The sequence below is a fragment of the Budorcas taxicolor genome, chromosome 18, assembly GCF_023091745.1.
Source record: "Budorcas taxicolor isolate Tak-1 chromosome 18, Takin1.1, whole genome shotgun sequence".
Lineage (NCBI taxonomy): Eukaryota > Metazoa > Chordata > Mammalia > Artiodactyla > Bovidae > Budorcas > Budorcas taxicolor.
This window is the reverse complement of record NC_068927.1, coordinates 45,278,775-45,301,522: the sequence shown is the minus strand read 5'-3', so window position 1 is coordinate 45,301,522 and position 22,748 is coordinate 45,278,775. Positions and strand designations below refer to the sequence as shown.

Genomic DNA, 22,748 nt, shown 5'->3' with positions numbered 1-22,748 from the left:
GGCAGGACCCACAGCCTCCAACCCTCCAGTGGTTCTGCTTCCAGACCCCCAGTGTGTAGGGCTCCGCCTGGGCATACACCCCTCCACTCTGGGCGGCCCCTCTGGCCTTGGCAGGGGCTGTGGGCACCCTACTGACCTGGAGCGTCCCTGTCCTCAGTTCATGGGCACTTGTATTCCCCGCCTGTACTCTCCACCACCCAGACATCGGGCAGGACCAGTCCAGGCTGCCAGAGGCTGAGAGCCGCCCAGAGGCCACAAGTTCCATGGGACCTCCTGTCTTGTCCTTGAGACATCTCGCTATGGCCACCAACCCGCAGGTGCAGGCCGGAGAGCTGGTGCACATTGACCTCAGTTCAGTTCAGTAGCTCAATCGTGTCTCCCTGCGACCCCACGGACTGCCACGTGCCAGGCCTCCCTGTCCATCACCAAGTCCCGGAGTTCACCCAAACTCAAGTCCATTGAGTCGGTGATGCCATCCAACCATCTCATCCTCTTATCATCCCCTTCTCTTCCTGCCTTCAATCTTTCCCAGCCTCAGGGTCTTTTCCAATGAGGCAGTTCTTTGCATCAGGTGGCACTTTGCCCTATCTGGTCCTTTGGTCCTTTCCCTCTTACTGCTAAGGCAGCTGAGCCCCTCCCCACCGCTTCCCACCAACACCTTATCCGCCTCGGTTTGCAAGTGCCGCCCTGCAAGGCTTTGGCCCCACACTGGTATTCTAGTCATGCCTGCACGCTGGCCAGGACCCGCCCTCAGGCGGGGAGTTGGGGAACCTGCTCATGGGGGCCCTTGCCCACAGCCATCAGGAGACGTGAGCCGAGAAACACCCCATTCCGAGATGTCACTGCCCAGTGTTCTCAGAAACCCACCCAAGCCCAGGGTGCCCCCTGCCCCAGGGTGCCCCAGCGCCACTGGCTGCGGTGTCCACTCGCCCGGGGTCAGTAGCTGGATGGGATGTTCTGGCTCGGGACCCTGTTGGCAGGAGCCCCCCTCAGGCTTCTGCGAGGAAGCAAAGCCCCCGGGTTCCCTCTCTCAGTTTACTGTCGGTGGAGACAGCATGCAGCGCTTGGCCCTGCTCAGGGTAGTGGCGGGGACGCGTCAGGACCACAAGTGCTGGTGCACACACGCTCCCAGGGGCCTGAGCCCACAGACAGGGACAGGAGCAGGCAGAGGGGGACACCAGCGTGGTCACAAAGGTCACTGCAACCCTGCTCACTGCTCACGCCACCCCCGGAGAGTCTAAAGCCCTTCCTGGCGTGGGGGTCAAGGGCATGCAGCAACCTGGACGGGGTTCTGACCCTGCCTGACGCAAGGTGCTGCTCGTGATGTAGATTCGCTCACTCTGCTGTCATGAAGTGGGTGTCTCCCTCTCCCCCCCCCCACCACGTGTAGCTGAGCCACTGAGACACAAGGAGCGTCCAGGTGCAAAGCCGGAAGGATTTGGGGAGGGGGTCAGCTGCCTCCACCTTGACTCAGCTGGAGACTAAGGAAACAGAGGGGCAGGGGGCCTGCCCTCTGGGTCACTGGTGGCCCCAAAGGGAGACCAACTGGTATGTCTTCAGGGACTCACGCCTCCTGGAACATGTCCTAATGCTTTTGACTCTGCGGCCTGTTATGGCCGAGCCAGGACGTGGGAACCCAGGCCCCAGGCAGGCAGAGCCCCAGTCACACGAGCAGCCACAGCTGTCCCTGCGGAGGGTCCTGCGCCAGGGCCATGTGGCTCCGAGTCTGTCTTCTCTGTAAGTGCACACAGCCCAGAGGAAGTGGTTGCTTCTCCTCTCTCTCTATCTGTCCCGAGAGAGTCCTCACCCATGAGAGGCTTGTTCCAGCTGTGTTCTGGGGGTGCCTGGCGCACTGGGGCCTGGCTGACTAGGGGCACCATGCATCAGGCCTCCATGCGTCCAGACGCTGTGTCCCCGACCCTCCTGGGCAGCGTGTGGCACCCGAGTCACCTGCCGCTCAAGAGTCCTGAGTGATCCAGAGAATCCCACGGATGTTAATGCCAAGCCCAAATGGGCGATTTTATTTTTCTAGTGCTAACTTTAAAATGTAGCCAGTAGAATAATTATGAGTTTATTATAGTCAATTTATTATGCAGCATTTAGAACAACATGTTTTGTTGATTACTGCTACTGCCAGATTGCTGGCGGCATTTATAATCCATTGTTTTATTGAAATTGATCTGCCGAGCGCCTACTGTGTTCGGTAAATAATAAATCACTCTGTTATCCCAACATAAAAGTCACAGCACTTCATCACAAGGTACAAAACCAAAATATGAGCCTGGTGTAGACTTTTTCCTGAACCCGAGTGTCTCTCTCAGCCGTGACTGTTCTCCAGGTGCCCATCAATGTGGTACGCTCTGGGTCTCAGTTCCTTGATGTCAGGCGAAAATGCCCCAGAAATATTTAACATTTAGGAATGGGGCTGTTTGGGGGCCAGCAGCTGATCCAGGGCAGTCAGACTCTGCTGGAGAAGGTGGGGAGTGGATGCCGAAGGGCATTCCTCTCCCTCCAGCCCCAGACTTGTGGTGATGAGCACAGAAGGTCCCTGGTTCAAATCCCTGCTCCTCCTCAGCTGAGTGATCACCCCTCTGAGCCTGTTTCTCCATCCGTCTTTGTGGGTGAGAGCACCCAGCTCCGGGAGGACTCACTGATCATAAGGGTGAGCAAGGAGCCTGCACAGGGGGCCCCTGGTGGGATTGCTGCTAATCACCAGAATTCCCAGAGCCAGCAGCGCACCTGTGCCCCAAGGCCCGCCTCCCAGCAGCGCTTCCGGACAGAGACTGGAGGCAAGAGGCCCCAGCAGAGCACAAGACAGGCCCGGTTTATTCACACAACCCTCAGGTCACGTGGTTGCCTGCTCTGTGTTTTCAGCCCCTAAACTGTCCTCGAGGCGTGTGCCGTGTGGGGCGTGTAGCTGGCCAGGGCTGCATTCCACTCCTCTGCCCTTCCAATACCAGGTGCTGCCTGGGAGCTGGGCTGGGAAATTGGGGCCTGTATGTTAGATGCGCTGGTTCTTACTCCATGTCAGACGCATCACCCAAGAGCTGAAAAGGGGATTTTGAGGACCACTCCTGACACCACACCAGCCCCGCCCACCCCCGTTTATTTCAGCTGGTTGCTGCCAGATTTGCTCTGCGTGGATCTGAGGGTGTTAGGGGGACAATGACTGGACTTTGATGTGGCCTCGGGTCCCCACGGGCCTCCCTCTTCGCTGGTTCAGAGGCGCACAGCCTCCTGTGGGGCCGCCCGGGGCTTTGCTGTCGCCTCTGAGAGCCATTTTCCTGCTGTGGCCCTCAGGGCTCACCATGAACCCCATCACCAAGTCACTGCCCTGCTAAGCCTTTAGTTGCTTTCTGTTTTTGTTTTAAGGCAAAAGCAAGCAGACCTTCTAAAACATGGTCCCAGAAGTGTGGTGCACTTCTGATGAATACCCTTCCCAAGCTCACACAGGGGGCCATGTCTGAAGCCATCAGAAGCCTTCCTAGGTGGAAGCTTGGGAGGACCCCTCCCCGCCAGATCAGCCCCGAGCCTGTGGCGGTGAGGCCATAGTCCTCACCATGCTCACCATCCTTGTCTGTGGCCGAGGTCGTCGTCATCTTGAGTCCTCAAGCACTGCCCCGTCCTCCCGGAACCCGCCTGGGCTTTCCCTCCCAGAGTCTCCATGGTGGGTAGGTGGGTGGAGGCACCCAGGGCTAGTGCCCTGCCCATGGGCCAGGGAGCGCCACTGTCCCCAAGGAAGCCATGTACCCACACTTGGACCCCATCTTGTGCTAGACTCCCCGCCCCCCCCTGGGCGCAGTAGGCACACCCCAGGTGGCAGAGGTGGGGAGGGTCCAGGGTCTGCCTCCACTGGGCTCTGATTTGAAAAACAGCTGGGACACCCCGTCCTCACCTGCCACTGCCTCCCTCTCCCACCATTTTATCAGATGGAAGGGGGTTGGTTCCTGGGGTAGGGAGCCCGCTGGCCACCCTCAGAACCTTCTAGATGCCCCAGTCAAGCATGCTCGGGCCTGGGTTGCCCAGCTGCAGGCAGGATGTGGCTGGTGAGTGGCAAGCTGGACTCCCAGCACTGGCCAGAAGAGGGCAGCGTTGTTTCAGGACATGCCAGCCGGCCAGGCTTATCCCTGCTGGCTGTGTTCTGTGTTTGGGGGCCTGGGAGCTGGTGGCCGTCCCGGTTAGTTGGGGAGAGGCCTGTCCCAGCCCCACTCAGCAGCCACGCAGCGTGCTAAGCCGCTTCAAACGTGTCTGACTCTTTGCGACCCCATGGACTGTATAGCCCACCAGGCTCCTCCGTCTGTGGGATTCTCCAGGCAAGAACACTGGAGTGGGTTGTCTGCCCTGCTCTCCAGTTAGTCCCCTGATCATTCCACAGGTTTGATGTGGACTAGACATTAGTTTTGGAGAAGGCACTGGCGACCCACTCCAGTACCCTTGCCTGGAAAATCCCATGGATGGAGGAGCCTGGTGGGCTGCAGTCCATGGGGTCGCGAAGAGTCGGACACGACTGAGCAACTTCACTTTCACTTTTCACTTTCCTGCATTGGAGAAACCCACTCCAGTGTTCTTGCCTGGAGAATCCCAGGGACGGGGGAGCCTGGCGGGCTGCTATCTGTGGGGTTGCACAGAGTCTGACACGACTGAAGCGACTTAGCAGACATTAGTTTAAACTGCTTGGGGAACTCCCCCCACCACCTGCCCCTCCATCACACCGCGCCTGGGGCTACAGCCTACATCTCCATCACAGACATCCGCCGCGCCCCCCCCCCACAACAGGCTTTGGGGTGCCTGCTGCTCACTTGGGGCCCGAACAGTCCCCTTGGCACTTCTGGGGCTCTTCTGGCAGGAGTGGGAACAGTTTTGCCTGTTCCTGGGGACCCCTCGGTCTGATGTCTGTCTGGCATCTGTGTGCTGCTTCCTGGGGGCAGACAAGTCATGCCTGGGTCTCCTCCCCAGCTAGTGAGGGGCCGCAGTGAGGGGTCCCCAAGTCCTCCCTTGTCTTGGTGCCTGAAGCCTTGGTCAGCTTTAGAGAAAAAGTGTTTCTTCCAAGCCCAGCCCAGGGAACCACTCCGCCGACTTTGCTGTCTCCTTAGAGGACACCTCTGGAGAAGGAAATGGCAACCCACTCCAGTATTCTTGCCTGGAGAATCCCATGGACAGAGGAGCCTGGTGGGCTATACAGTCACCAGCCAGCCCCATCCTGAGGAGTTGATGGTCTTTGGGACATGCCCCAGTCCTGGGAACAAGAGAACACTCTCAGAAGGGCACAGGCCCTGGTCAGCTCTCTGTCCAGACCAGTGGCTGTGGCCTTCAACCTGCCGTCTGGGTTGAAGCAGCCTTTGCATTGTAACCCAGTACCACGCAAGCAGATACGCCTGGGCAGTAAGCAAGCACTCTCGCCATGGGGTCCGCCCCATGCTGTCTGCTTACGCCGCTGCCCCCGCATCCCACATGGTTGACGTCACAACCCACAGCGTGGAAGCACCAGTCCGGTCAGCCGGGGTGCTCGCAGACACCATGGGACACTGCTTACCGAAAAGTGGAACGAAGCATGTGCTGCGCGCATGACACCGACTCACTGCCGCCCCGGCCGTGGGGAGGCTGCTGCCTGTGGCTGCAGCAAGCCCCGGGGTCGCACCCACACATGGGGCCGGGGGCCGCGTCCTTCCTGGGGTTGGGGACCACGTCCTTCCTGGGGTCGTGGCCCACACTGGGGCTCTGCATCTTCCCACGTCCTCTGCAGCAAGGTGACAGCAGTTCCATCCACATGGGAGGCCCGCAGCACGTGCCGACTCAGCTCGGGGCTCCTGGGGCTGGCTGCCTGGATGACTTCCCTGGGCCCCACAGGAGCAGCTGTCCCCTGGCTGGGATGAGGAGCAGGGACGCCCGGAAGGCAGTGGGAAGAGGTCAGCTTGGGGAGTCAGCCCCAGGGCTCCAAGTGGAAGCCTTCATCCCAGGGCTCAGCACTGCACAGCAGGTCTGGCTGGGAGCTGGTGGGTGGCCTGTGGGCCTTGTGTGGCCACCACCAGCGGGAAAGTCACCAGTTCACCTTCCTCTCTGTCTCAGGCTGAGGTCTGGAGGGGAAGCAGGAGATTCCTGCAGCTCAGAAATCCCCCAGCCTGGTCCAGAACGCCGACGGGCGGGTGCAAGTCGGGGTCTGAAATGGTGCGCTGCGGTGAATAGATCTGTGAGTGAGTGCACACGTGTGGGCACATGTGTACCGCGCCTGTCTGGGGTGAGAGGTAGCTGAGAGCGAGGCCGCAGCCCTGGGGAGTAAACCAGAGCTGCAGCCTGTGTACACAGTGACCTTGCCATAAAGACCACAGAGTTCCCCGCAAAAACTCTTCCCAGGCCTCATATCAGAGGCTGAACCATCTCGTAGGCCTTCTGCCTGCGGTGGGACGTTGGGTGGAGGGGACGGAGGGGACCTGAGGAGGGCCTGGGTGGGCTGATGGTGGCAGGTAGCCCGGGCCTAAAGTTGCCCGGGAGGAGCCAACGGAAGACAGAACCTCTCCTCCAAGCCAGAAATAGAACCAGATGAACACATGTGAGGAATGAGCCACCAGCATATTGCTTGGAGATGTGTAATACCTCCCCAGATGGCTTAGATTATCACACGCGTTCACTCGGCCAGAGATGGTAGGGTCCCTGGTGGGTGTCCCCAGGCAGCTGGGAGGAGGGCTCCTCGTGTTCTCTGTTGAGCCAAAGTATGAGCGAATTCTCCGTCATCAGCCTGTGTTCAGAGGACGGACGGAGTGGACACAGAGGAGCTGGGGGAGATGATTTATAAAAGCGATGGCTTTCATCCCTGGATTCCAAAACGACTTGAAATCTGAATAACTAATACATGTAGGAACTCTCTGAGGGAGATTTAAAAAAAAAAAAGAAAAAAGAGGCAGAGAAAGATAGGGAACTGAGAGCACAAAAATAGACGTCAACCCCTTGCCTGATCATCGCTGGGCAGGATGGAGCTGGCCGGCTGGGTGTACACTTCCTTCTCCAGAAAGTGGATGATTTTAAAACAAAAAAATACAGCCGAAGGTTTCTAGAAGCTGAACAATAAAGCCAGACTGGCCGAGGAGCTCACCCCGCCTCCCACGTTTTTGTTTTTGAGAACTTGGTCAGGAGTCTTGCCTGCCCCGGGGAAGGGGCCTGTTTTCACTGCTCCGGATGACTCCAGCGTTTGGTGTGCTCTTGCGGGCTTCCTGGCTTTTTAAATAGTTTAATTTCTGTTTTCCTTTGAGTCCTGCACAGCCCCATAGAACTTTCTGCCTGGGGGTTGCTGCTGCAGGTCTCTTTCTGATGTGGTGGCCCCCAGGAACGGTCCCCTCGCCCCTGGCTCTGTCCCATCTGCTCAGGCCATTCCTGGTCCTTCTGAATCAACAAACCACAGACCATTTTTCTTTGTTGCCTCCAAGGACCCCAAGTAAGAATGCTCTGCTCCCCGGGTGAAGCTGGGCCACGGCCCCATGCGGTTCCACTCCCAGGCCTGCCTGCACGCTGGCCGCAGAAGACGCAAACCCACAGCAGTGGCGGCAGCCACATGGTACAAGTGGGACAACCCTGAGGCGCTTGAGGCTGAGTGCAGGAGCGAGGACAGGAGAGCCCGTCTCTGGGCTCTGAGCTGCTGGCCCCGACTTGAGACTTTGCCAGGCCAGTGTTCAGAGCCTCGGTTTCCTGCAGTTTAGGGTTCTGATGTGCTCCGCCCTCCTGGCCAGCTGGTGGGAGGGGGAATGTGCCCCGGGACACAAGTAAACCTGCAGACAGCTGTCACCCCAACCCCCTGGTGCATCAGAGCGTCCTGGGGAGCAGATGCTGGGTGTGTCTGCTGGGGCCTCTCGCCCTGGGATCCTTGGCTCCCACACCCGGGCTGGGCGGGTCCCCTCTAGTGAGCCCCAAGTCCCCCCCCCACACACACTGGCCCACCCCAAGGTGGGTCCCCCAGAGTCTCTGACCTTGACCCGATCCGAGGTCCCTCTGCCGCTCTGGTGGGCTCTCCCCACCACCACCTGAGAATCACCTGAGTTGTTACCCGGTGCTTCTTGCACTGTTGACGCTGTTTATGGTCTTTTGCCACTGTTGGAAAAAGACAGGAGATTAAAAAGTGCCCGACTGGGGACTTCGACTTTCAGCAGAGCGTCTTGAGATCCCGAGCATTCATGATCTTCCTTTAGAAACAATCCTGTTTCTATGGATTCCCTATTGCTGCCGTCAGGCCGCATGGCTGGCCCCTGGCTCCACCTGTAGGGCCAGTTGCTCGGGGTGGAGGTCCCCTGAGACAGGCACGCAGGCAGCTCCTGGAATGCAGGTGGAGCTGTCATGTTCACCACTGAAATTTGAGGGTTTCAAACAAATAATTTTGTTTCTTTATTTTTGGCTGCGCTGGGTCTTCATTGCTTTGTGGGCTTTTCTCGAGTTGTGACAAGCGGGGTCTACTCTCTAGTTGCTATGCGAGGACTTCTCATTGCGGTGGCTTCTCTTGTTTCAGAGCACGGGCTCTAGGGCACACCGACTTAGGCAGTTGCGACTCCTGGATTCTAGAGCACAGACTCGGTAGTCGCGGCGCACAGGCTTAGCTGCTCCGAGGCATGTGGGATCTTCCCAGACCAGGGATCGTACCCGTGTCTCCTGCGTTGGCAGGCAGACTCTTCACCACTGAGCTATCAGGGAAGCTCAGAATTGGGGTTTGAGAGGCTCTTTGCACGGCAGGTGTGGCTCTGCCCTGGGGCTCCAATTTTCCAACAGTGGCTGCAGACTGCTCCCCACGGGGCGGAGCCAGGCACAGAGACGGCAGCGCCAACCCCTCCACCCCTCCCGTCTCCTGGTCCCTAGTTCCGAAGGTACGGCAGGGGCCTGGGCCTGAGGCTGAACTGTTGTCCCCCAGTCTGTCTTGTCACCATCAGCATTATGACTTGACCCTGACCTCATGATGGTCCAGCTCTGGGCCCGCTGTCTGTCCTGCTGGTGAGGGGACAGGACAGGGAGGCTGCTCGTTCTGGGCACCCCACTCCTCTCTGTGGGTGCCCTGGTGAGAGCCAAGCTTGGAACCAGCAACCCCTCCCTCATTTTATGTTATCTCCGTGTGGAGGGTGCGGGAAGCAGGATTCTCACCTGCCCTTGACAGTAGGGCCAGGCGGTGAGGGTGTGGGAGCTGGCTCCCCGCACTCCGGCCCAGCCCCGCGACTCGGGGCCCTGTCACGGGGTGTCCAGAGGGCAGCCCAGCGGCCCAGCCTCCTGACTCAGCAGCCTGCTGTCTGTCCCAGCGCCGCCCTGCCTCTGCTGTCAGGGGCTCCCAGCTCCCACTTCTCCCTTCCTCCCACACTCTCCATGCCTGCCTCTGTGCCTCCAGGTCTCTGCTCTGTGACCCAGGGAAGCTGGAGGCCAGGCAGCCCCCAAGTCGGGCACTTGGCTGGCCACGCCCTGGCAGAGCACACTGCCCCCGACCACCACCCAGCAAGGAGAGGACCACGCTCCTTGGACCAAGGGGACCTCAGAACTAGAGCAGAGCCGTTGGCTGGGTTTTCGCTGGGGTCCTTGGGGTGGTGAGAGCCGGGCGCCGCGGCTCAGCCCACGCCTTCTGTCAGGCAGGGGCATCTGTCCTGAGGTCCCATCCGGCTCCCCTGAGCATTGCCCTGTGGGCTGCAGCTGTGCCCATGCTGGGTGCAGGATGGCCCCTGGGGGAGGTGGTGCTGTCAGGGTGCCTGTGTGGAGGCCAGGTGGCAGGTGGGGGCCTGGGGATACCTCCACGCCTCCCTCAAGGAGTCCCACAGCCAGGCATCCAGGGGCCTGGTCAGCAGGGGCCATGAGGGTGTGGTGTGTGGGCAACCACGTTCCCCCCAACCTTCCTGCTCTGGAGCGGGAGCCTCCCGAGGTGCCCCTGGGTCCTTTACTCCTTGCGCACCGTGAGGAGACAGCGGGTAGGAGGGCCCCACACTGCTCTCTGCACAGGCCGTGTTGCAAGAAGTCTGGTTCAGCGGCCTTAAGTGCCAGGCAGGAGGGAAGCGTGGCTGAGGGGGCGCAGGTGTCCCCCGATGTCCCACCGGCCTTATGCCCCACTCTCCTGGCAGCGTGTTCGACATGGGCGGTGAATATTACTGCTTCGCTTCTGACATCACGTGCTCCTTCCCCGCCAACGGCAAGTTCACCCCAGACCAGAAGGCCATCTATGAGGCGGTGCTGCGGAGCTGCCGGGCTGTCATGAGTGCCATGAAGCCAGGTGAGGGCAGGGGCGGGGCCTGGGGGGAGGACCACCTGGCACGGGGATGCCGGTGGCCAGGGGCGGGGCACTTCTGAGAAGCGGGGCCGGCGCTCTGCAGCAGCCCGGCTCTGTCCCCACCGCTCACGCTCAGTAAGGCTCCAGATGCTAGCAGGTCCCCAGCATCACTCCTGGAAAAGGGGGCTGGCCACCAAGCAGAGACGGCTGAGGGGTTCAGGGAGCTCAGCCCGAGGCCACCCCCTGTCCCCTCCGACCTCCTCCCCCTGCACGTCTCCCTGCCCACACTGGCCGCTGGGGTGTCAGCATGTCCTCTTCCCTGTCGCACAGCAGTGGCTGCTCCAGCGAGGTCTTGGCAGTGTGGACACTCGCCTCTGGTTGCGCGTGGAGCACCCTCACTTGTGGCTGCGCTTGGGTGGGCAGGAGCTGAGTGTCTCTCTGGTGTGTGGGGAGTGATGAGCAGAGGCTGTGGGGCCATCTGAGGACCTGGCCTGACAGGCCTTGAAGGCTGGACTCCGAGTTCATACCAGAATCAGGGGGACTGTGGCGGTCAGACTTGTATTTCTCCATGGAACTTTTACAGGCAGTCCCCAACACATGAACCTTCAAGTTGCAAGCTCTCAAAGATGCCAGTGTGTGTGCACATGTCCAGTCACACAAATTAGTTCACATGTCTGGCATGGTCTATAAAAGTCAGGTACCTGGGCTAACTTGGTTGGACTTCACGAACACGTCAGAACTGAACTCATTTGTATGTAGGAAATTTACTGTATTTACAAAGGGAAAAAGTAGGAAAGATCCTGAGCCCCTAAACTATAAAGGCCCAAGTGTGGCCCCTTGAGGGCCCAGAATCTGACGGCTCAGCCTGGAGCCCCTGCCACCCCGTGTCCAGTTGCTGCTGGCCAGGTGCTGCTTGTGAGGGTTCATCAGCAGCTGCCGCCTTCAGAGGAGGCAAACTGTGAGCAGGGCTTTCCAGATGCCCCCATCCAGTGCTGGGGCCACCAGAGGCCAGGGAGCCAGGGAGGGGTGATGGGCCTGCACTCTCACTGGTCCGGCGGGAACAAAGCCTGGTGATCAGATGAGTCCAAAGATGAGGAACTCAGACACACCCGAGAAAGGAGCCGAGGAAGGAAGCCTGAAAGCTCAGCTCCTTACAGGCGACAGCATCCACAGGACTGGCCCGGTATAGCAGCTGCACAAGAAAACAGCATCTTGCGCTGTTTAAAAGGCAGCAGTTCTCTCTAGGTAGGGGTTAATGTGGACATTTCCAGGGCGGACTGTTGCATAAAGACAGAGCAGTGCAGGAGGGGGTGAATTCACAAAAGGTGATAAAGAGGGCGAGGGCAGTGAGAACATGGATTCACAAGTGCTTGTAAATCCACGGGGGGAGGGGCAGGAAGGGAGCCAGACAGACGGGTGGGGCGCGGCGAGGAGGGAGGGTGCTCCCCAGGAGCCTTTTATACTTTCTGACCTTTAAACCCTGGTACATGGCACCTGTTACCTGTAAAACTCTGCCTGTGTGGAGCTGTCACCCCAAGTAAGGGGCACCATCTTCTCCTCCCCTTATATCCTTGTGTTACCCCAGGGAGAGAAGGAGTAGAAGGTTCTGTTCAGCTTTGAACATCGGTTGTTTAAGTGATAAGTGCTTCTCGTGCAGCAAAAGGCTGAACGCATGGAGGTGCGCGGCCCCAAGACCCTGGTGCGCCCACAGCCCATGGCAGATCCCTCCAGGAGCATAGAGGGACCTGTGTGGACCTGAGCCCGGCTCCAGGCTGTGGTACAGAGGGTGGAAAGCTGCTGCCAAACTCCACACTGGAGACTGGGGCAGGCAGTGAGGCTGAGGCATGGCGGTGGTTGCAGGGAAAGGTTGGCGGGATGTTGAGCAGGTAGGGATTTGGAAGGACAGTGTCTCCCCTGGGAGTCTTTGCTTACCTGAGAGCTCCAGGCTTCACACTCCTGGCCCAGCTTAGACCCATACCTGTGCTGGGATGGGGCCAGGGAGACCCCACCCACCCACAGGCAAACCTGCTGGGTCCTGGGCAGGATCTATGTGTCCTGGCCGGCTGGTGTCCTGGCCGGCTCAGTCGACCAACAAAGCAACCCCACTTCTGCTCAGAAAGTGGCCAGGTCCACAGACAAGTCCCCGGGGCCACATGTTGCACTGAAAAGGGCCTGGTGCATGGTCCCAGCACCAGGGTCCTATGGGATTGGCTAGCCATGTGACTTTGGGGGCGGTTACAAGCCTTCAGGCCCTGCCAGGCCAGACTCAGCCAAGATGGTCCCTGAGGACTGTGAGGCAGGCCTCCCCCAGCACTCAGCGGGGCACAGGCCTGGCCTGCACTGGGGCCTCGAGGTTCCCGTGGGTGGGGGGCGGTAGGGATGAAGCGGAGCCCCCAGCGAGCCCCCTACCCCATACTTCAAGACTGCGACACACTGTTCCCTGGGGGTCGCGTGCCAGGCAGGCCTGGCAGGCCAGGGGTCCTGTGCTCACAGAGTTGCCCTCAGACGGGGGTAGGTCCCCATAGTAGCACAAAGGCCATGGCCAGGTCAGCCCCGTGCCCAGTCCTAGCGGAAATGCCCCTGGTTTGTGGGCTTGGCTCCTGGGCCAAGACAAACACCCTCAGAGACTGTGTGACTGCTTCCTGCACCTTCCAGGGACTAGTGAATAGAGACAGCCAGGGTCACAGTGAGATGCCCAGAGGAGAGGCAGGGGCCAGTGCTTAGGGCACACAGGGGTCCCGGGGTACAGCTCCGGGACTGAGGGAGGCAGGCCTGGGGTCGGCGGCAGGGGCAGGGGAGTGTCCCCGCCCCCACTCAGACGCAGCCTGGGAAGGAGGGCTGAGCTCGCCCAGAGGCTGCATGAGAGAGCAGCAGGGCCGGCCAGGCAGTGGCGGCACCTGGGGGAAACACCAGCCTCACTGGCCCCTTGGCGAGGTCGGGGGGTAGATGCAGAGGCCACGTGCGGGCTTCTGGCCCATGCAAGCAAATCTCTCCAAGGCTTCCTCGTCAGGGCAGGCGCCCATCCTGGGCCGGCCACTTGTCTCCATGGGCTCCCGTGGGCTTGCTGATGGGACACCCGGCCCCCATGAGAGGAGGAGGTGCTGTGGGCAGGGTGGGGACCAGAGCCAGTGCCCGAGCTGGCCGCCGGACAGGGCAAGGCTGGTCGTTCTGCAGACTCTGGTCAGGGTCCCTTTGCCAGCTTTGCCTCCCTCCCTGGTGGGGGCAGGGGCTGCAGTGTCTGGGCTCCCCTGAGGCCTCGCCTTAGAGATGGTGCGGGACACAGAGGCCCAGCAGGCAGAGCCGGTGGGACAGCATGCCATGCAGACCAGGAGTGCCCTAGGGCAGAAACCAGCACAGCCAGGACTGTGCTTGGTAAAGGCCCTGTGTCCCCCCTCTGGCCTGAGAGAGGCCCCTCTGCTGGCTAAAGGGCAGTGGGTGAGTTCCCGCCCCCCCGGCCTCTCTGCCAGGGTTTGGGGTGGGGGACCACACAGGGACCGCATGGGGCGGTCATACTTAACTCAGCATCGTGGCGCCTGCTGCCCAGGCGCGTGCTGCCCCTGCCCTCCTGCAGGGTGAGTCCGTCCCCCGAGGTCTTGGCAGCAGGCAGGGCTGTGTGGCGGGGTGGGCTGGAAGCCCTCCTCCCCGCGCCAGCGTGGCCTGCCAGACACTTCCCTGCAGCCCGCGGGGCCTGCCCTGGGACCCCAGCCCTGAGCCTTCCCTCCTGCACCCCCAGGGCCTGGCGCGTGGTCATCCCCCGAGGGCCATTGTCTTCAGATGAAGTGAGCTCTTTGTCTGGATGGGCTGTGAGGATGTAGCTCAAGGGGCCCTCCGCTGCCTTCCCAGCTCGGCTCCGGGCCTCGGAGCCCCCAGGGCTATCACGCTCTGGGCAGGAGGCCTCAAGACCATGATGGATGCTGCTGAGGCTCCCAGAAGCCAGCCCAGGCAGCAGGCCCAGCAGGCTCCCAGCCCATCAGGGGAAGGTGTGGTCCGATGGGGCCAGGTGGGCACAAAGACCAGTCGGTGACTTGAGGCTGCTCGGGGTACATAGTGGGACCTGGGCACCAGGACTCAGGTCCCTCTGACCCAAAAGGCAGGTGGTACGGTGCAAAATGCAGATGCCGCCATGCTGCCCTGGGCCTGAGAGCACAGAGGAGTGGGGTTGGGGGCACAGGCGAATCCTGGGCCCATCAAGTCACCGCACTGGCTGCAAGAGAGCCACAGGGAGGCTGGGCTCCCGGTCAGGCCACGTGGTTGTCAGACTCGGAGCAGGGCGTGGGCCCCGCCTTCTCAGGTTTCAGAAACCGTCCCCTGCCTAGCTCGGGCAGCAAAGGAAGAGGCAATCAGGGAGGGCTTCCTGGAGAAAGCCTCAACACAGAGGCCCACAGGAGGCAGGGGAGTGAGACTGGGAAGATGAGGTGTCCCAGCTGAGAGAATGGCAGGTGGGAGGCACAGGGGCACCTCAGGAGTGGGTGGGGATGAACCTGGAGAGGGAAGCCAGGCCAAGGAGCTTGGGGCTCAGTCCTTGGGGCCGGAACTGGCCTGGTCTGACCCGTGCTCCAAAGAGATGGCCCAGTGTCCCGGCCATGTACAGGAGGCAGTGGGGGTGAGGAGTGGGGAGGAGCCAGGCAGGGGTCCGGGAGAGGTGGGGGCCCATGGAGGCATCGGGGTCAGAAGAGGTTTTGGGAAGAGAGGATGAGATTTGGTGCTTGCTGGTGGTGGGAGGGCAGGCAGGGCCGATGACCCGGTCTCTGCAGCGCGATCTCTGTGCATTATCCCCAGTGTGAGTAGGCTTGGGGGAACCCCGATGCTCCTGGCCAGACCCGTAGGCTTAGAGGTGCCCACGGGCTGCAGAGGTCGAGGAGCTGGGGCGTTGGGGCCTTAGGCAGGCAGGGAGACCCTCTGGCCTATGCCCACCCCTGCAGCCTAGCCCGAGGACAGTAACCTCCACTCATCTCAGGGGCCCCTGCCCTGGCCGTGGGTGTCGTAACCACCATCCGGGCCAGACACTGGGGCCAAGTTGCTGGAGGTTTAATCACTGTCACAACCCTAACCACACACAGGCAGAAACTCCCACTCCCGGCCAAGAGAGCCGTGTGCACGGCCTTCCCCAAGGGCGCACAGGCGAGGAAGACTAGAGGCGCCGCGGGGACCGCCGGGGCCTGCACGTCCGGCCCCCATAAGGGGCTGCGAGGACAAGAGGGGAGCCGAGCTGCCAGCGCGGAGCTTGATTTATACCTGATTCCCACCCGCTGCCTGGGCCCGGCCGAGACCACAGCCCCTCGCCGTGGAAGGTAGCCAGGTTTGAAGTCAGCCTGCTTCCCGGGCCTCTCGCTTGGCGACCTGAAAAGGCCCTGCCCACGAGAGATGGAGCTGCCCTGGGGCATCGGCCCTTCCCAGGTCCCGGGGGCCAAGCCGAGTGATCGGAGAGTTTGCAGGATTACTTGGGGGCTTACTCTTAGGCCCCCAAGAGACCGTGGGCAGGGGCGGGCCTTAGGAAAGAGCGCGCTGCATGCCCACCCCTGGACCAGCACCCTCTCTGCCAGGCCGTGGTGTGCCCTGGAGAGGCAGCCGCCCTCCTGGTGGAGAGACCCGAGAAGCAAGTGAGCGTACTTGTGCCCGGAACAAGGTGCAGACAGTAGTGGCCGGGACAGCAGAGCAGTTGTGATGGGGGAGGTCATTCCGGGAGGGGCTGATGTGTACACTGAGACCTCGAGCAGGAGGGTCACAGGCCAGCCGGCTCTGTGCAGGGACCTTGGTGTGCTTCTGAAGCAGCGGTCCCTGGCCCGAGGAGGGCAAGGTGGGTGAGTCAATCTTAGGAAAAGAGCGGTGGCCGAGGCTGGGCAGGCTTGGCTTCTGCCCCAGGGACGCACTGATCATAAAGTGTCGAACCTACGGTCTGACTGGCCACAAGTGATGGATGAACAGTGGCAGTTTGGGGGAGCTTAGTGAGCCAGTCCCCAGTAGATGCCAGAGCCTCTACAGCCAGCTTCTGCAGCCAGTGTCGTTCTTTGACAAAGGAAGTGTCTGAGGCTCCCGGAGGTGAAGGCCTGCCTAGGCCACACAGCATGTGAGCAGCCTAGCTGGGACCTGGTTAACCAGGTCTCTATTTCAGGATGCCAAACCATCAGAGAAAAGCTCCCCACGCTGGCTCCACCCCCAGGAGTGCAGACCCAGCCACGTGGTTGTCGTAACCAGACTCCAGACCCCAGGATGCCACACCCACTTCATGGGCTGGGGCAGATAGAACAGGGCTGGACTCCAAGGGGGCTGTGTATCTGGACAAGACTGGGCTTCCTCCACCCTTGGCCTCCCTGTATCTTGTGCTGGGGACTAGCCACTGCCTGGTGATCAGGGTACAGCACCACCAGCTCAGACCCTGGGTCCTGGGGGTTCAGGAGGTTGGATCAGCCCCGGGCCTCTAGCCAGCTCAAGATCCCAAACATGACCCCACTATCTCTGGCAGGGTAGGGGGACACCTGGGGGACTGGTGCCCAGCAAGTGTCTGAAAGAGGAGGGCTTGTGTCTCATCTCCCTCTACCCCTTGGGCCCATCATCTGCTCCTTGTCAGCCCCAGAGGCTCAGATCCTGGTGGCCCACCCCTCACCAGTGCAGGGTCCAGCAAGGCCCCTTGGGGTATGGAATCCCAGTGCTCCCCTCTTGCAGCCAAGATCATCAGGGCATGGCTGAGCAGCCCCTTGAGAGCCAGGGTAACCCCCCACATGGAGGGGCCACAGGGCCTAGCCCTGGCCACCCTCTCTGGGTGCAGGTCCCACTCTGTCCTCCTGGCCCTGTTTGTCCCATGGCCGCTGGCCTTGGCTGGCACATGGCCTGTCCCCAACTCTGCCCTCATAAGGCAGGGCAGGGAGCATTGCCAGCCTCGGTTCTTGTGCTCAGTCTGAGCACGTGGTGCCCTCGCTCCGTGGAGGCCCAGTGGGCAAGGCGGCCGCGCCCCAGTGACAGCGAGGCTCCTGGAGGCCGCTTCCTGAGGGCCTGAGGCTCCAGCCCCTCAGGGCCTCCCTGAGGGCCAGGCAGCTCCGAAGAGCCTGCAGTCCTCAGAACTCAGTGCCTGGGGACGCTCTCCATGGTGACTTTTGCCCCAGAAACATGGGGCCTCGATGAGCTGGATTAGAGCCCAGGGTTTGGACATCTGGGCTACCACAGAGATGGTCACCTGGTGCTGGTAGCCACAGGGCCACAGACCCCTGCCGGTTTGCCGGTGAGGCTGTGCCGGCTGCACCTTCACCCCAGAGACCTTCGCTCCCCACCGCAGCTCCAAGGAGGATTCAGCCCCCCATGTGGGGGTGTGCAAGGACGCCCCTCCCCCACCCCCACCTGAGCCTCCGTTTGAGGCTCACCGAGGTGGCCCCACATCGGCTCTTGGGGACACATGCTTTTCTCTTCCTGATGCCAAAGATTTTACTGGGCTCCCCTGGCCCTAGGAGCAGACACAACAGGAGCTGGGCCCCTGCGGGTGACCGTGGGTGAGAGGAGGCTGGCCCCGAGGGCACAGTGGAGAGAGAGGAGGGGTCTCAAGTCCAGAGCTGCACTAACAGAGCCCTGCCAGGGGGCCGCCTGGGCCACATGGCTCTTGCCCCTTGCCTCCAGGCTCCCTGGCCTCAGCCAGTGCAAGGGCTTCCTGTGTCCTCCGCAACCTTGCCCTGGGAAGCTCTGGCCAGGCTGCCAGAGGCCGCAGCTCACTGCAGCCTCCTCCTGAGCCCCAGGTGTCTGGTGGCCCGACATGCACCGCCTGGCCGACCGCATCCACCTGGAGGAGCTGACCCGCATTGGCCTCCTGACCGGCAGCGTGGACGCCATGGTCCAGGTCCACCTGGGAGCCGTGTTCATGCCTCACGGGCTTGGCCACTTTCTGGGCCTCGACGTGCACGACGTGGGAGGCTACCCCGAGGTCAGTGTGGGCGCGTCGGCCCAAGCGGCCTGCCTGTGAGCTGGAGCTGAGCCTAGCCCTCCCTGGGGGTGGGGTGGGGCTCTGGGACATGGCCACAGCATAGGGGACAGGCAGGATGAGAAGGACTGGGGTTTTGGCAAGGCCTGCTACCTCTCCTCCCCCTTCATCCAGGGATTGATCCCGACCCAGGTTATTGCCCTGGCCCCCGCCCCCCATGCCCAAGGGCCCTGGTCCTTACATGAAGGCGTCTCCCCTGGTGGCCGCCTCCACAGAACTTGGCGGGCAGTGGGTGTGCTCTGCACAGGGCCCAGGGCTACATGCTGGGGGCAGTACCTGCCCTGAAAGTGTGCAGTGCACGGGGTCCCCAGAGGGCCGTGGGAGCCCCAAAGCTGGGTCTCAGTGATGTCCTGCCTCTGGCTTCATTCATCAGGTGTGACGAGGCTCCTCAGGCTGGTGGCCGGTCCATCCTGGGACAAGCTGAGCCCAGCGCCCCTTGCAAGTCCTAACACCACCCTCTCCTGGTACAGCTTCTGTCCCCCCAGATGCCTGGGCCAACAGGGCCCCCATGGCCTCCTCGTTGCCAGGAGGCATGCTCAGCGGGACAGAGAGGCTTGTGTGGGCATCTCCAGGCCAGGCCTTCCCCTCCCCCTCCTACTGACCGACCCTTGAAAGGACCACCCAGACAAAGCTTGAGGCTTCAGGAGGCTCTGCTGGGCAGGTGGCTGCAGCCTCCACCAGCCACTGGGTGGGGGTGAGCCTGCCCTGCCTTCTGGCCGGGTGCCCGAAGCACAGGGGGGTGGATTATGCAATCGGTGCACGCCCTGGGGCCCACCAGCCAGTTAGCCAAGATGGCTTGGCCCCTTAGCTGCAGGGTATTTTGAAAGCTCTAAGAACGATTTTTGGGGGGGGGAAATTGCTCAAGAGAAGCATTATTATTCAATTATTTTTTTCCTCAAGTGTAAACAGTTAAATTTGGAGAAACAAAATCAGTTTTAATTTCCTAATTTCTATCCATCACACTGCACGCAGGGAGCCAAGAGCAGAGCCTTCCAGACATTGTTAACTGAGGTTCGTTATTCATTAGTCGCCAAAGCGCTTTTTTTTCCACCAGAGAAAATTGGCAGCAAACTGTTTTCATCTTTTCCAGTAAGCGGCCCTTTGTGCTCACGGAGTCTATTCTTCTGACAGATAAACATTGTGGAAAAAATATGGCTTTTCCTATAAAAGTCATTTGTTTTATTTCAGGCTTACAGACACATCTGGGTCTCCTCTGCCTGGAGCCCAGTGCAGCGGAGGCCCCGTCAAGCCCTGAGCCCAAGCGGAAGCCGGCGCGGACCCGGCGTGGGCATGGTCCCCCCACCCCCAACAAGGCTGAAGGCCCCAGGCCTGAGGGGCTCGGCCTCTCCCCTTCATGGGGTCTTCTCCCTACTCAGCCCTGCCTCCATCCTTCTCCCAGCCCTGATCTGGCCGTCCTTGGTGAGGCCTATAGGGCAGACTCCTGGGAGCGAGTGCTCCGCAGGGGTCATAGTCAGTGGGTGAGGGCAGGCACATCCTCCTGTGCCCCCCAGGATCCATTCCATTCATCCCTCACCCCCAGTCTGAGCGGTGGTCCTGAAATCTTCTGGAGAGAAGGCCGTCTATACAAGTTTGAGCAAACCCCCCACCCTTGGCGCAGCCCCACAGCCACCAAGGAGATCAGGGAGGCAAGACCTCATCAGCTCTCTGCCTCCGCCAGACCCCTGACTTTGACAGCCTTGGAAAGAAAGGGTTGGCTTTTGGGGGCAGCATGAAGGGAAGGGAGGGGAGGGGCTGCCCAGGGGGCAGATGCAGGCTTCAGATAGCAGGAGATAGGCCCCTACTACCCAACTCCCCGCACCTCTCACCTGAGCACAGGGACCGTCATCCCAGACTGTGCCCTCCTGCGCCCCCTGCCCTCCTGCCCAGACGCTCCAGGCGCATAGTACTGTGGGTCAGGTACCACACCAGACGGGCGTCTGTGCCCAGGGGTCACAGGACCTTGGTGTCCCCTCGTCACCTCCATCCCAGCCTAGCTCACACCTGGCCAGGGTGGCCGTGCACACAGGGCCCCGCTGTACCCGGCCTCGTGGAATCACGGTCACAGCCTTCCCTGCTGTGCCCAGCCATGGATGGAGGCTGAGCCAGCCCGTTTCTGGTTACCTTACATGAACCACTAATTGAAGTCTGATGTTCTTGGCCCCCAAACAGTCAGAAATGACAGTTCCATCTCCAGCAGCTGGGCTTCCAGTATAGAGCCACGAGCAGGGCAGAGCAAGCCCAGAGGCCGACCAGAAAGCATGCCTGCTGCCCGCTTGCTCCCAGGTCTTGGCCAAGGGCCGAACGGATGCCTCCAGGACTTGGGGAAGCAGGGAGATTTCTGCAAGTGTCCTAGGTGCCACCTGCCCCGTCGGCCACGCCCATGTGAGTGCTGGGGGACAGCTGAGAGCCAGTCCCCCGTGGCCCAGCGGAGGCCCAGCACACGGGCGTGGTGCGGAGCTGCCCCGTGTGCTCCTCGCAGGCCGCAATCCCAGGCCATGCACACGGGGTGGGTGCATCTGTGCACACGAGCCAGGGCTGGTGTCCCGCTGACAGCACCTGTCCCTCCCCTGGAAAGCCACATGGAAGACCTGGGCCTCTCAGCTTGTAGGGAGCCAGGCCCAGCGCTTCAGAGCTGGTTTCCACTGTGCCTGGAAACCAGCTGCCTGGAAGAAAGATGCAGCCTGGGAGGCCCTGCAGCCTCCTAAGAGCTTTTTTGGCTTCACAGGTTTGGCTTCAACTGCTCCCCTGGCGGGGAGAGGGCCTGGGTGAGGCAACCAGACCCCCAGCCAGCCCCCTGGGTCAGCAGGGGCAGCGTGCCTTGGGTGTGTGCACGAGTGTCCATGGGGCACAGTTCTAGGGGTGACAAGGGGCAGGGACATGAGAAATCTAGGGGAGCGTGCAGAGAACAGAGGGCTTTATCTGAAGGACCGTGGACTGCCAGTAAGTCCGAATGTGAGCTGGAGACCCCCGAGGTCACAGAGCCTCCTGCGACTCCAGGGGGACCCAAGGGGCTGGAGCCAAGCCCCGCATGTAGATAGATGCCTGCACAGACAGGCGGGTGCCCTGCACGCTCGCCTGTTTCTGTCTGCCTACCATTGAGGTGGTGGCCCTGGCCTGGGGCTGCGCCCTCCTGGGTACCCCCTCACTGCCCTCTCCCTGCACCATCCCCCCAGGGTGTGGACCGGATTGACGAGCCCGGCCTGCGGCGCCTGCGCACTGCCCGGCACCTGGAACCACGCATGGTGCTCACCGTGGAGCCGGGCATCTACTTCATCGACCACCTCCTGGATGAGGCCCTGGCTGACCCTGCCCGCGCCTGCTTCTTTAACCGTGAGGTCCTGCAGCGCTTCCGTGGTTTTGGTGGGGTAAGTGCTGATTGCTCCCAGAACACCCCCTTCCCTTCCCTCTACACCTGTCACGTCTTTGTCCTCCAGGACAGGAGGCACAATCGACTCTTCTCACTCGAGAGACACCTGGCCCACCCTTTCTCATGGTCTGTCACCGGCCCTCAACACAAGTGACACAGATTCCTACAAAACTCCTGCCCGCTCCAGGGACTGCCTGGCAGGGGCCACCTGGCAGGGGGCAAGCCGGGGTAGCGGGGTGGAGCAGCAGATGTCCTGGGGGAGGCTGCCCACAGTGGCCTGGAGGCCAGCTCCCCATCCCAGGCCATGCAGCCCACTCCGCAGAAAGGGCTCTTCCCACTCAGCCTGGAGCTGTGGGGCCTGATGCTCAAACTACGCACGCAAGGGCAGCTCAGAGATAACGAGTGTTCGTCCATCTGCCCAGGTCCGGATCGAGGAGGACGTTGTGGTGACTGACACTGGCATGGAGCTGCTGACCTGCGTGCCCCGCACGGTGGAGGAGGTAGAAGCGTGCATGGCGGGCCAGGACAAGGCCTTTGCTCCCTTCTCTGGCCCCAAGTAGAGCCACGGGTGTGCCCCAGGGTAGGGGGCTAGGCCCCTGCCTCGCAAGTTGCTTCGTGAAGGGAGGCCTGCTGGTGAGCCCCAGTGGTGCTCAGAAATCACACATGACATCATCGGCCTTTGATCAAGCCCAATCTGCTGTTTCCCTGAAGAAACTTTCTTACTCCTCTTCTGTGGGATCACACCCTTCATCTAAATGTCTTTACTTTGCTTGAGTGACAGCGGCTTTTAGAATGCTAATTTTTAATTATCATGTTATTTTCAATAATTCCGTTCTCTTTACTAGCAACTAAATGTGTATTTTGCTGTCATTTGTATTCTGCTCAGGATGTTTTCTCTCAGGTCAATACACAGAATGGAATTTGCAATAAAAGATTTTCTAAAATGGACCTTTGTGCCCATCCCCCCACCCCCCATTCTTTTTCCCTTTGCAGATGAACACATGCTTGGACCTGGGAAGTGACCCTGCAGAGCCCTCTGGGGGCCCAAATGTGTAGGTGGGGTTTTTTTGCCTCCACACAGGTGCAAAGGCGGACCGTAGAGTAAGAAGCCTTTTTGATATGGGTGACTCAGTGGTAAAGAATCCACCTGGCAATGCAGGGGACGCAGGAGATGCGGGTTCGATCCTGGGGTTGGGAAGATTCTC

At 60.8% G+C, this 22,748-nt stretch overlaps 1 protein-coding gene across 1 annotated transcript in view; it reads left to right on the top strand.

Moving 5' to 3' along the window:
• The window catches only part of PEPD (peptidase D), a 119,868-nt gene extending 97,377 nt beyond the window's left edge, over positions 1 to 22,491 (top strand). The window contains exons 12-15 of the mRNA XM_052656736.1: positions 10,068 to 10,216; positions 17,935 to 18,119; positions 21,350 to 21,541; positions 21,966 to 22,491. Of these exons, the coding sequence (XP_052512696.1) occupies positions 10,068 to 10,216; positions 17,935 to 18,119; positions 21,350 to 21,541; positions 21,966 to 22,103 (664 nt within the window). The 3' untranslated portion in view covers positions 22,104 to 22,491. The remainder of the gene's footprint in view (positions 1 to 10,067; positions 10,217 to 17,934; positions 18,120 to 21,349; positions 21,542 to 21,965) is intronic.
• Positions 22,492 to 22,748: the final 257 nt, after the last annotated feature.